The sequence below is a fragment of the Seriola dumerili genome, unplaced genomic scaffold, assembly GCF_002260705.1.
Source record: "Seriola dumerili isolate Sdu_G_001 unplaced genomic scaffold, Sdu_1.0 BDQW01000122.1, whole genome shotgun sequence".
Lineage (NCBI taxonomy): Eukaryota > Metazoa > Chordata > Actinopteri > Carangiformes > Carangidae > Seriola > Seriola dumerili.
Window position 1 is genome coordinate 1,564,574 of NW_019174377.1, and position 13,126 is coordinate 1,577,699.

The following is a 13,126-nucleotide window of genomic DNA, read 5'->3' on the forward strand; positions in this document are numbered from 1 at the left end:
ACTGTGTTTCAAACCAGGAGTATGGAGGTCTTGATGGCTTGTCTATGTCTGATGTTGTGGATCTGGTGGAACAGAGCAGAGACACTCTGGATGATGTTTGGCGACAGACTGATTTTGAGCCTTATCCAGAAACACGCATGGTCCGACTCATGGACATTATTGGTGGGACTCTCTCACACCAACACAAACCAAAACCAGCAAATGAAAAATAATATCTGCTTATGATGGTTAAATGATACAGTGTATGTCTAGACCTCTATGTTACAGACATCATTTAGCTACTTTGGTTGTTGATGAAAGGCGCATCTTTTGAGAAATGAGACCTAATTTGTTTTCCGAAGAACTCCTAAGTATACAGTAGATACTCTATATATGGCTTGTATAGAGGCAATACATTGCCTTGTTGGCAATTTAATGTTGAAATGCTTGAGAATGCAGTCATTTATTCATAATGTTGACTCAAAAGTCAAGTGATTTGGCAGTCTTAGTAACTGTGTGTACATGTGTAATTTTTGTATATATGTTTGCACTGTACGTGGATGCTTCTGTCAGTGTCAATTTTTTTGTTGTTTTAATTTTTGTGTACAAGGTGGAGCTCTGGGAAGATATGTGCAGAGGAAGCTGAGTGGTCTAAAAATTTTTGAGGAGCCATTTGTATCGGTGAGAGAGAACCTGAGAATGGGTGTTGCCATCTGTGAGCAGTGGGTGGAAGCCTGTGATCATCTTACTGGACAGGTATGGAGTAGATCAAAATGGAAAGAAATTATGCACAAAATGAAATGGTTTCAAAAACCAATTGAAACCCAAAGAAAACCCAGCTTTATCTTTATTTTGTAAAATGAAGCTAGTGGGAGATTGTCAGATTGATTTTGATAAATGTTTAAAACATATTTACTTTTCTCAGGTGTGGAAGAGACATGCACCCTATGCCTGGAAGGGAAACAAGCACTGCCCGGAAACCCTTCATTGTCTTGCAAAGAGAATGGATGAGGTATGATGTGGTTCTGATCCAATGGCAAGTAAACACTGTCTTTAGGGTAGACATTGCTTACAAGTGCATATTTTTCCTTTTTCACATGACATTGTGGTACAATGGTTGCATCATATGCAGTGGTTAAAATTATACATACAAGTATCCTTTTAGTTGTCAGTTCCTTGTTTCTGCTTATTTGTATTCAAGCTGACGTCACAGTTAAGTTACATTTCCACTTAAGCAAGGAAGGAAACATGAACCATAAATGGACTGATAAAGAGACTCACCTTTTTATATGTTTTTCAATTCTCCTTAAAATACTTTTCTATTATGCAACATTGTTAAATGTATTGTAGCGACTCTTTGTTGAGATTTTAAGATTTTTTGATGGAAAGCACCTGACTACCCTGAAGGTAATCCACTGACTTTGGATATTCATGAACCAATCATACATGCACAGACTTTTGTCCCTGGAGAAGTTGTGAATCTTTGTGGCCTCAAAGGACTGCCTATGAAGGAGTAAGGTCCTGAATTAGGACGCAGCCTTTGATAAACTATCCATCCCTAGTTCTGTAGCTGTTTGTATGCATGGCAATGATCATTCCCTTGTCATCTCTCCAGACTATTGTTTAAATGTGGTACATAAAGTGTCTCTAATGCTGTTTATTTAGCCTAGAAAGGCTGTGATAGATTGGGAAAGTGTCTATATATTCCTCTTTGTAATAATTTGTACCATTTCCCTTGTGGATGGAATATTAAGTGTGGGAACTATCAAATATCTGCCCTTTTCTCATGTTCAGTCGAAGGTTTTACACAGAAGCGTTTCAGTTTACCACACTGATGGACATATCAGTTCTTCTGGATGACAAGGATTCTTCATCAGTGAAATGCAGAGTCTAGCTGTGTCAGTCAATACCCTTACTTACAGTATCAGAGTTTGTTTAACCACAGTGGGAAAGATCAGTATCAAGTTGCAAGTCATATTACTGACACTTGTGAGCTTGATAACCAAATATATAAAACTATGGGAATAGATAATATGGGAATACACTCTCCCTGTTTTTGTCTACCAGGTGGTGACTCTGCGTATGGTTCATGAGAAACTGCTGCGTTTGCTACCAGGGGGGAAGCAGCAAGCTCTGACTTCAGATCGTGTCTTTGAACCTTTCTCTGGACTCAACCCTCTGCATTACAACCCCTACACTGAGGTTAGTTGTAGGGATCTTCATGTGGATGTGTACTATCTGTGCATATGTATGAGCATATGAGACTTCTTAATTACCTTGATTGAACTGTCCTTGTTTCTCTGGTTTGTTACTTGCAATGCCCACATGGAGGCAGGATATACTATGAGTGTAGGTTCTTTATTGTGGCTGCTTGTGTGCCACTCACCTCATCCTGAATTAACTTTGAACACCTGTAAACATAGAAAGCAATAATGATCATTTTGATATTTTAAGTAGCATATTCTACACAATCTATTCAGGCAGGGATGAAACATCTCTCTTCAACCAGTTCATATCACTGCATCTACATAATTTATAGACTGAGCATGACTGTTATTTGTATGTTTTTGTAGCCTCTTTGGAGAGCGGCAGTGGCTCAGTTTGAGCGCCTAATGGCTCCATCAGAGCAGGAAGTAGCTGGCAGACTAAAGAGCTACATTGCTGATGTACAGGATAACCCACAACAGGTAGTGAAACACACTACTTTGGCTCAGGTTGTAAAATATTTTGTGTGTTGATGTGTTAACTTACCGTATGTGGCTGTATGTGTGTTTTTTCTGCTTTTGTAGCTGTTGCAGGTCTTTCAAAAGCACAAGGAGTTGATCAGGCGTCCCACCATCAGCAAAGAGCTGCAGTCAGAGAGAGAGACCCTACTGGCCAGGCTACTGGATTATAACAAGGGTAAACAGTTCTGTCCTAAAGCACATACATTTTGTCAGAGATAGTGTTACAGTGGGTTATTATGTTTAGACAAGAGAACTAAATATGTGAAATTTGAATAAACTCAGTTTATGCTCTGTGGTCACATACTTAAATCCAATGGACCCACTGAAGAATGCTACATTTACTTACTTATGTAAGAGCATTATTGTCAGACTGTTAGGCGGTAGGGTTGAGGGGGAGGAATGGAAGTAGAGATGTGAGGGAAAGATACTATGAGAGGTGAGAGGGACAGGTATATGCCGCTGTTCTGAAAACAACAGCAACTTAGTTATTGTAATTTGGCCTGCTGATTTGACCGACTTCTCAACATGGTCAGCTCTTCTTCAGTTAATAGATTTGCTGTGGGGGGTATAGAGCCACTGTAGGGAGGATGTGGATGTGAAGTAAAAAAGAAGTGAAACTAAGTTGAATGGCAATGATTTATGGAGGGAAAATAAACAAACAAGATTTTGCTGATACTATCATGCTGACTTTTATCTCACAAAAGTTTAACATGGATCCTTTTTTATTAGTTGCTTCCCTGATCATTATTGATTGATTGAAGATTGTGGGATGGGATAGTGGTATGAACTTTTTTTGGCTTCTTAAAGGGGCATGCCAGAAAAAAATTGAGAACCACTTGAACAGGTAAAGTCAGTGCTGACACATTGTTTTTCTTCATCTTCAAACACTTGCTGTTTCATTGATTTTCTTAGGTTTAAAGACTGACTTTGAGAATCGTTGCCATGGAGGCCCTGGAGACAAGTCTGGGCCACTTATTGGCAGGAATCTGCCAGAGGTGGTCAACAAAATTGTCTGGGTCCGACAGCTCATACACAGGGTAACTGAGTGTGTACATATGTCTGAATATGCTCACATGGGCATATACAGCATATGTCGCTGAATACCAAGAAGCATGGACTTCATGGTTTATCATTGCTTTTTCATCTAAGAGAATAGGGTCTTATTAATATTTGTCACCACTTAATTAGATTGCAGATTTTTGCTGATGTCAAAAATATGAATAATCCATATGAAAATGCAAAGAGTAGTGTCAAGTGATTCCTCTTTTTATATTGCTGTGCTTGCATTCTTACATTAGGTGGAGGATTCTGTCCGCATAGCCGAGGCTTTGCTTTCAGACCTGTCTGGATTCAAAGTGTTCCTCCGCTTCTGTGATGACCTACTGGAAATTCTGAGGGTGTATGAACAGGAACAGTTTGATGACTGGTCAAGAGATATCCTGTCTGGACTGTCTGACCCAAAGTCAGGGATCAGGTTGGAAACACTGGACACTTTACTAACAAAACATACAAGGAAAGTTCGGGGCAACACTGAATTTCATCTTAATTGACATTGAAAGCTTTTAGATCAGTTTATACTGTATGTCGATCAGTGTTTTGGACGGTAGCATTTGTACAATTAATCGATAAACTTTCTTTCAAGTTGTGAATATACAGTCTATACTTCCTTTTCCCTCTATTTTTCTTTTCCATGTTAATTATCACCTCATTTAGCACTTTGACAAAGACACTTTAGTTGCAGTGTGTTCTGGTTTGAGTGGATGCTATCTTCTGTCTTTCGCCAAGATGACTGTTTCCCTTTGTGTAGTCTCCAGGCCAGTAACCGTGTAATGGACCTAGACCATGTGGATGGCAGCCTGAAGATCCAGTATTCAGACAGACTGGTCAGTCTGGTCAGGGAGGTCAGACAGCTCTCTTCCCTGGGCTTTCCTATCCCGGCCAAGATACAACAGGCTGCTAATACTGCAGACAAATTCTACAGACAGGCCATTGTCCTAAAACAGGTCAGAGTGCAGGTCAAGACACAGTAACTCAAACACATTTTCTTTCCTTATTTATTTATGTATTGGTTTATTTCTGTTGTAGTTTTTCTCGAGCTAATACTACAAAGTGTCACTGCGTTGTAGGTGGCTCATTTCTACAACACCATTGACCAGCAGATGATTCCCTCTCAGAGACCAATGATGCTTAGTCTTGCCCTGGCCTTTGAACAAGTCATCAAGGTCTGATTCACAACTGGAAACTATTTCTTTTACTTTCTGTGCCTTGCATATTAAATTTTGTAAAATGCTGTCAGACATATTATGTTTTTGTTTATAAACGTCTATTTTTATAAAGAATTGAATTGGAAGCATATGACTTGCCAATTCTTAATTTTTATTGTGCGCATGAATTATACAAAAGAAAGAAACATGATCCTTCTACTCTTCTACTTTTTTATAGTGCATAAAAAAGTATAAGAACTATAGTTCTTGGTATTTTTTTAACATACATGAAACTTACTTGTCTCCTATAAATTCTGGCATTGATTTGCACAGGAGATAACCTTTCTGCTTTTCTCCGTCAGAATCCTCGATCTCAGTCAAAAGAAACAGGTGGTAAACTGCAGATTACGTGGGACAACCCCAAAGAGTTGGAAGTTTACATTGCAAAGTTGCAGTTTGCTGCTGAGAAACTCTCCACTGAGAACAGGAAGCTACGCAAATGGCACACTGACTTCACTGACAAGGTTATATTTGACCTCAATTATTTTGCTACATACAATACAGATGCAGTTAGCACTAATTTGAATAATTTTTTGTGATTCCTTTGGAAGCATAAACTGAGATTAGTAACTGAAGTCTTGCTATTCTGTGTATTTGTGTGCACACCTCTTTATTCATTTCTCAGGTGGTGATACTGATGAATGTGGACCTACTCAGACATCAGCAGCGTTGGAAGGATGGCCTTCAGGACCTCCGTACTGGCTTTGCCACTCTGGAGGCTCAGGTATAGAATACAGTCAGAACTATATGGATTTTATCTGCTGGCCATCAGGGAATTTACTTATACATGTTTTCACAAAATAAATTCATTCTATCTTCATGACTACAGTATAAACAATTGAAGAAAACAAGAGAAGTCACCAAGGAGTTTTGTGGTTACTGTATCATGTAAATAAACATTATGTAAATAAGCAAAATTATATTATAGATACAAAATTATTTTACTGCCCATTACTAAATTTTTCACTAGACATACACAACCTGTATGACAAATCTTAATTCTTTTCCCTAGAAAGCTAATGCTTGTATGTGTGTGTATAGGGCTTCAGGTCTGATGACATGCAGGCATGGCGTCAGCACTGGAACCATCAGTTGTACAAGTCTCTTGAGCATCAATACCAGACGGGACTGGAAGCTCTGAACAAAAACTTGCCTGAAATACACATAGACCTCACTTTCAAGTCAGTACACATGCTTCCAGTTTACCAACTTTCAGTCTCACTTTTTGTGTCTATTCTCTTATTTCATCTCTCTCTCTTCCTTATAACACTTTTTGCGTGGGTTATCATCTCTTTCTCTTCCTCTCACACATATACAGTATTTTCCACCCATCTTGAATCGTGAGCACTGACTTGTGATTTTCTTGTCCCACCACTTAATTTTCACACTTAGCCATGTCACTATTTCTCTCTTTGCCTGTCTATCTTTCCCCTTCTTTTCTCTTTCCTATAAAGACATTATCGATTAGTGTGGATTAAAGAATAAAATGTACCTTTTCATTTCTCCTTTCCTTCTTGTGAATAGACAAGGCCGTTTGCAGTTCCGTCCTCCCTTTGAGGAGGTACGGGCACGCTATTTCCGAGAGATGAAGCGGTTCATCTCAATACCAAACCAGTTCAAAGGGGTCAGTGCACAGGGGGAGGAGATTATCTTCAGTGTCATGATTGACAGAAATGCCTCTGGGTTCCTCACCATCTTCAGCAAAGCCGAGGACCTCTTTAGCCGCTTGCAGGCTATACAACACAAGTTCAAGGTGCCTGAACTGATAATTTTTATAGTACTGATGATTATGACAGTGATTACTATTAACCTTCCTGTAAAAAGAAAATGTTAATAGGGTTTTTCTTTGTAACATAATTATCATCATACTAAATGAAACGGAAAGCACTCCATTCTGTGGCCTGCCTGCTAGTCTGTTACACTAGAGTTAATTTGAGCCTGGCCTCAGAAGTCAAGATTTGATCATTTCTAACAGTTATAGAATATAAGTTAATGAATAATTTGCTCTAATGGTCAAGTATTTGTTTTTATAATCTTTATGGCTCTACTGTGATTCTGTACTGCATCACTGGTACATGTTATGCCATATTAATAATGACCGATGAAAGTTTTTTGCTCATTGAAACATCGCAATGAGCCATTGCTGTGATGTTTTCTTTGAAAGAATGTAGCTTGGATTAGTCATGCTTCTCTATTTACATAACGGAAGTTCCTTTGTTTTCATTGTCAGCGATCTCCCCTTCATGCTACCTTGACACTACAGTGAGCACAGTACTATTAGTAGTTCGATCATTTGTCTGTAACCATGCATGTCTAAATGATAGGGGAAACCCCTTAGCCAACGCCAGACTTCTCCTTCCTCACTCTGTTTCTGCGTATTTGTGTATTTGTGTGTGTGTCTATGTGTTGTAGGAGTGGGTGGTTCTGGGCCAGGTGGATTTAGAGAAGTTAGTGGAGAAGCATTTGAACTCAGTACTGGACTGGGAGAGAAACTTCAAGGCCCTGAAAGCTCGGGGAAAAGAGTCAGAACGTCTGCCAAGGTGCGTATCACACATAATAAACACAAATGAATATAACAGAGTTATACCTACCAAAGCAACACATACCTAATAAAGCAAACACACCTATACTACTTTTTCAAAATCGTCGTCGTCGTCATCTCCCGCTCATCCGGAAAATCAAAATCAATGTTAAAAATTTTACTTACTTTACTTTTATAAAATACACATTCATTTCAAAACAGTGAGGAAAGTCCACAACATGAGGAAGTCTAATATTTAATAAGGACAATCCCTACCAGCTATTTTGATATCTAAAGGCAGCTCACTTGTTAAGAGTGAATGGTTAAAGGTCCCATATTTTATGCATATTTTTTTGCTGTCTTTCATTTGAAGCTTTGATATCCATAAGAAGATATATCTGTGGTTTTAAGTACCAAAACCATCTCAATATAGTTTTACATCTCCTCTCTCACGCTCCTCTGGACCTCGAGCAAGAACAGGACATTTTGTGTTTCAGAGCCTCTCTTCTGCTTGGGTTACTGTTTTCTGAGTGACGCTCAGCCAGGCCAACCACAGCTGATGGATTGTAGCCTACTACTGTAGCTTGGTAGATTCCCCAGCAAATGCAAATGGGGATGGTCAGTCAGTGCTGAAATTGGGTTGTGCTGGGGGTATGGCTGAGGGCGGTGACTGCATCACAATGTTACGTAAGTCCTGATGGCTTTTTAACGCAGTTTCTGAATACAGACTGTGTATATAGCATTTTGATACTTTCACAATATTTACAGTATACAGCAACTGGACCTGCTTTATAATCTAAAAAGACATGGAAATCTCACTTTCTACAATATGGGACCTTTAATAAAGCCATGTCACATTTTGTTAACAAAACAGGTGATGCAACAGCATTGGAAGAGTTGTGTAATAATTCCTAGTGTTGAGGACCAGACATCAAACTTGACATTGTTTGTTTTCAAGCCCACTAATCATTTCCACATATTTATTATCCTTATCTACTCCTTGTTTTTTTTTTCAGCTAACTGAAGCTAACTGATAATACTCACCTTCTCAGTCTTGATTCGGAAATTTTTTTGTTTACCTTTTAAGGAAAAACCCAGATCTGGTCTTTGGTTCTATGCTATGAATCAGGCTTACTGGTAGTCTCAAAATTCTTTTTTTGCCAGTTGAAGCTGACATATTATTTGTCCTGGCAGGATTAAATTCCCCTCTTTGCGTCAGTTCCTAATGTTAAAGGTCATTAGTTAAAAAGGCCTTATGTTAATGTGACACCACAAATACCCTAAGAATTTAGTCACAAGCACTGATCCTTTCACTCTTTCTGTCAGTCAGGAGAAGGTAGACTGTATCACAGTCAACTGTGAGCCAGTAAAAGCCATCATCGATGACCTGATCCAGAGGCTGTTTGACATGCTGCTCTTATCACTCAAGAAGTCCATACAAGGTACAGGCAGGCACCTCAATAGTCTTTTTATTTAAAATTTTATTTTTATTATTATTCATAGGGTGATTTGTACACTGACTGAACCCCCACTTTTTCACTTATTAGCATTAAAAATGTTTATACTAAGGAATCTGACTGTTTTACACCAAGCATGAGCCAAATCTTCCCCATTTTTATTTCTTTCTCTGTCCTTGTCTATGTCAATTTTTCCCCCTTTCTTTTGGCCCACTGGCATCCCCTTTACTTTAACTTTCTCTTTCCTTTTCTGTTTCCTTTCCCATGTGCATGTCATCTTCTCCCTTGCTTTCAGGCCACACACAGGCCATAGACAGTTTTGTGTCAGAGTCAATGGAGGCCTTGTCAACTCGACCAGAGAACATGGAGGAGATTGGTGCGGCCAGTGGCAAATATAGCCAGATACTAGCCCGCAAACCTGAAGTAAGACAAACACAGTCCTAAATTCTGGTTAGGAACTTTCTTGAATGATAGTACTATTGCTTGAGATTTGTGTTAATAAGCCTCTCTCAGTCCCTTATGTGGTCTGCATATTGGTTTTAGAAAAACTGGTTTTCCAGCATTCAGTGGAATCTTGTGCTACATTTCTCATTGTTGCCTTTTAAATGGGGGAGTCTTTTCATATCAGAATGTAAATGATTTTAGCTACTAGTGTTATGTTTCTGATATTTGATAGATAAGTGTCTTGTAATTCCAAATGTTTGAAATGGCATGAAAAATCAAAACTAACTAACTAATTAACAAGACTGTATGTGCTGTATGTGTATAGATCCTACCTCAGTTCCAGTGTGCTGAGGAGAAGAACCGATTGCTGCGAGCGGTGGCTGGGGCTGGGCAGGACTCACTGTCCTCTCTCAGAGCCAAGTGGGACAAACTGGAGCTTGTCATGGAGAGTCACCAACTCATGCTCAAAGAACAGGTGACACAAACTCACAAACACACACATGACTCCACATCACAAAGTTTCTAAGACAGAAGCTATCTGCTATCATTTATTTATCTTAAGTCTTTCACCTACCTTTTTGTCTCTGGCTACTTGCTTTGTCTTGCTCTGTTCCTCCCTTAGGTAGAGGTAATGCGGAGTAATGCCACAGGTCGTATTGACACCTACAGGGTGGATCTGCAACGGTTTAAGGCCCGCTGGGACCAGCTGAAGCCTAAAGATGAGATGCTTGAGACTGGTGATCATGCTGCCCTTCTTGCATGCCTCCAGACCATCAGGGACAAGCAGCAAGAGTTTGAAGAGCTAGAGCTTGTACGCAGTAAACTGCTGTAAGTTCTTTTTGATATGCTGAATTCATAGCTTTTTTTTTTTTAATTCACTTAGAGAGTCTGATAAGGATGTTTATTGCCCTCATCTTTTTACAAAATGCTATGGTTAGATAAATTATGGTTATCAATCCTTTTTCTTTTGATGAGATTTTTAGTAACTTTACTAAATCTGAGGTGATAAGATTAAAGCCATTTAGATCATACCTACAAGCTTGACTAATAATTCAGATACAATATAAAAATTTGTCAATAGGAAACAGTGTCTTTATTTTATTCATTCTGTCCTTTTGTTTCCTGTTTCTGTTACCTATACATATTTTTTGTCGAGCTACTAAGCTTTATTACGGATGCATTTCCATCAATACATCAAACCTGAAATTACAAGAAATACTGTGTTATTCATGCTCTCTCTTAATTACACTAAACTTCTTTAAAAGCCAACATGTGACGTCCTCTCCTCTCCTCTCCTCTCCTCTCCTCTCCTCAGTGAGGACTGTGCCTATTTTGACCTGGAAGTTCCTGATTTCTCTCTGGCGGAAGAGACGAAAAGAGGCATGGAGGAGTACAGCGAGATGTGGGGTCTGTATGAGGAGTGGCAGCAGGGCTTCACAGAGAAGGCCCAGGAGGACTGGATCACATTCAGGTAGAGTTTAGGCCTATTGTTGATAGATCTCAGTATTTACTTGGAGTTGTTTTTACTTTTATTAATGTGTCTAGTTGTGTGTTAATATATATGTTTCTGTGGTTTTATAGGAGCAGGACGTATGTGTTCGAAGAGTTTCTGTTTACGTGGCAGGACAGACTTAGGAAGCTGGAGAAGCCTACTGCCATGTCTGTTAAACTACAAGCAGAACTGGACAAATACAAGGTAGACATTAGTACAGTTGAATTATAATATACCATTGTCTTCTTTTCAATTTTAGTATATTGACTTGAAATACTCAATAGGTAGACTCTGGTCTAGATCTGGACTGAAATACAATTTAATTTGAACCTGAAGCAAAATTTCATTATCAGTCATACTTAATCAGCCCGACTTGACAAGTAACACATGTCTATGTCATGATAGAGAAGTCATACAATTACCAAAACCACCAGAACCTTATGGATCATAAGATGCACTCCAAATGTCATGGTACCAAATATATAAACAAAATATCACATTTTTATTACTATACAAAACTAAAATGCAGCATCAGTGATGTAAAAAGTGTAGGTGCGTGATAGTGGTCAGAGTATTGTATTTGAAGTGAGAATTTAGAGTCTTCATAAATATGAAAGTGAACTACTCATTATGAATTGATAGATGTCATTCCAAATCGCTTGAGTATTTCTTTTAGTATTTTGTATTTTCACATTTTTCCTGCATGTCTAGAACATGATTCCAGTGCTGAAGTATGTACGTGGAGAGCACCTGTCCCAGGACCATTGGTTGGATATGTTCCGTTTGCTGGGTCTCCCAAGAGGGACAACGTTAGAGAGACTCACCTTTAATGACCTCCTTACTGTTGCAAATACCATCATAGAAAAAGCCTTGGAGCTCAAGGTTTGTATACACACACTCATGCAAGTACATATACATACTAGGTGGAAGCACACACCTCTTTATGGCTAATATATTTCAGGTATGGGATGATAATTGACATTTACAATAATGGTTTTGTTCCATATGAAGTATTTTATTTTTAGGCCGTCATTATAGCAATAAGTGACAAGGGACACCAGGGGGCAGCAACAAATTAGAAACTGCGAATACAATATGTTGATACTGGAAATCCTTCTGTTTATACAATACACACCAAATTTAAAGTATTTGTCCATATAGATTTACAGGTTTATTCACATACACTATATTATAGCATATATAACTGATCATAGTTGAAAGTAAATAAAATGTTTTCTGCTTGTCCCACAAACACCACTCATGTAAATAAACCTTTAAAAGTATCAGAAAACACTGCTATCAACCTATCAATCAATTTTGGAGAGATAGAAGGCTTCCTGCTTGTGTTTTGAGTTGTAGTAAACCAGTAATTATACTATATTATATACATAAATTATATATATATATATATATATATATATATATGATACATTGAACAAATGATTTTAGCAAAGGTAATTGTACAATGATGGTTCATATCAGCACAATGCTAAGACATTTCTCTTCTCTTGGGAATTTCAGTGCCTAACATTATATTCCTGGCAAGCCATATAGAACATTTTCACAATTTGTAATTAGAAATTTTGATAAACAGGGCCTACAGGTGGTGCAGAAGTAAAAGTTCTTGCCAACCACCTCAAATGATTAATACAAGTGGATCTTATAGGATGCTTTCTACTGGTTTTATAGAATCAATGAAAAGTGGTGAGTAAACACAAATTATCCAGTTGTGTGCTTATGCGTGTTTGCATTTAGGACCTCAACAGCCGTGCCCAGGCAGAGGTGACAATCAGAGAAGCACTGAGGGAGCTGGATTTGTGGGGAGCTGCAGCTACCTTCAACCTCACTGAGTACACAGATAGCAGCGGCCGCACTCTCACCCTCATCAAGGACTGGAAGGACATAGTTAACCAGGTAGATAAATATGTATATATGTATATATAAAACACATATTCAATTTGTGTGTTGATTCATTTGAGAAGTGATTCAGGGTTCTAGCTTTCTGTTTTGAATAGATGCCAAACACTAGCTTTTAGCTTTTAACACCAAACACTATTTTATAATATCCCTGTCATCTGTAGTAAGAGGTCCCATTGCCTTCCTGCACACAACCCTCTGTAATAAGTCTGTAATAAATCATCTCATCCCTTTTCAGCCTGATTCCTCTTTACATTTGTTCTAGTTAATTAATCTTTACTCTGTTAGGATTTTATTGTTTCAAATAAAACTGGACTTTATCTTAA

At 38.4% G+C, this 13,126-nt stretch overlaps 1 protein-coding gene across 1 annotated transcript in view; it reads left to right on the forward strand.

Annotated features, from left to right (window-relative positions):
* The window catches only part of dync2h1 (dynein cytoplasmic 2 heavy chain 1), a 113,030-nt gene that overhangs the window by 2,565 nt on the left and 97,339 nt on the right, over positions 1 to 13,126 (forward strand). Inside the window, exons 6-28 of the mRNA XM_022748436.1 lie at positions 18 to 162; positions 590 to 735; positions 905 to 991; positions 2,047 to 2,181; positions 2,553 to 2,666; positions 2,769 to 2,880; positions 3,618 to 3,742; positions 4,004 to 4,179; positions 4,513 to 4,708; positions 4,832 to 4,927; positions 5,272 to 5,433; positions 5,595 to 5,693; positions 6,011 to 6,150; positions 6,494 to 6,722; positions 7,382 to 7,509; positions 8,817 to 8,932; positions 9,243 to 9,370; positions 9,717 to 9,866; positions 10,014 to 10,219; positions 10,707 to 10,862; positions 10,973 to 11,087; positions 11,595 to 11,765; positions 12,639 to 12,797. Of these exons, the coding sequence (XP_022604157.1) occupies positions 18 to 162; positions 590 to 735; positions 905 to 991; positions 2,047 to 2,181; positions 2,553 to 2,666; positions 2,769 to 2,880; positions 3,618 to 3,742; positions 4,004 to 4,179; positions 4,513 to 4,708; positions 4,832 to 4,927; positions 5,272 to 5,433; positions 5,595 to 5,693; positions 6,011 to 6,150; positions 6,494 to 6,722; positions 7,382 to 7,509; positions 8,817 to 8,932; positions 9,243 to 9,370; positions 9,717 to 9,866; positions 10,014 to 10,219; positions 10,707 to 10,862; positions 10,973 to 11,087; positions 11,595 to 11,765; positions 12,639 to 12,797 (3,291 nt within the window). The remainder of the gene's footprint in view (positions 1 to 17; positions 163 to 589; positions 736 to 904; positions 992 to 2,046; positions 2,182 to 2,552; positions 2,667 to 2,768; positions 2,881 to 3,617; positions 3,743 to 4,003; positions 4,180 to 4,512; positions 4,709 to 4,831; positions 4,928 to 5,271; positions 5,434 to 5,594; positions 5,694 to 6,010; positions 6,151 to 6,493; positions 6,723 to 7,381; positions 7,510 to 8,816; positions 8,933 to 9,242; positions 9,371 to 9,716; positions 9,867 to 10,013; positions 10,220 to 10,706; positions 10,863 to 10,972; positions 11,088 to 11,594; positions 11,766 to 12,638; positions 12,798 to 13,126) is intronic.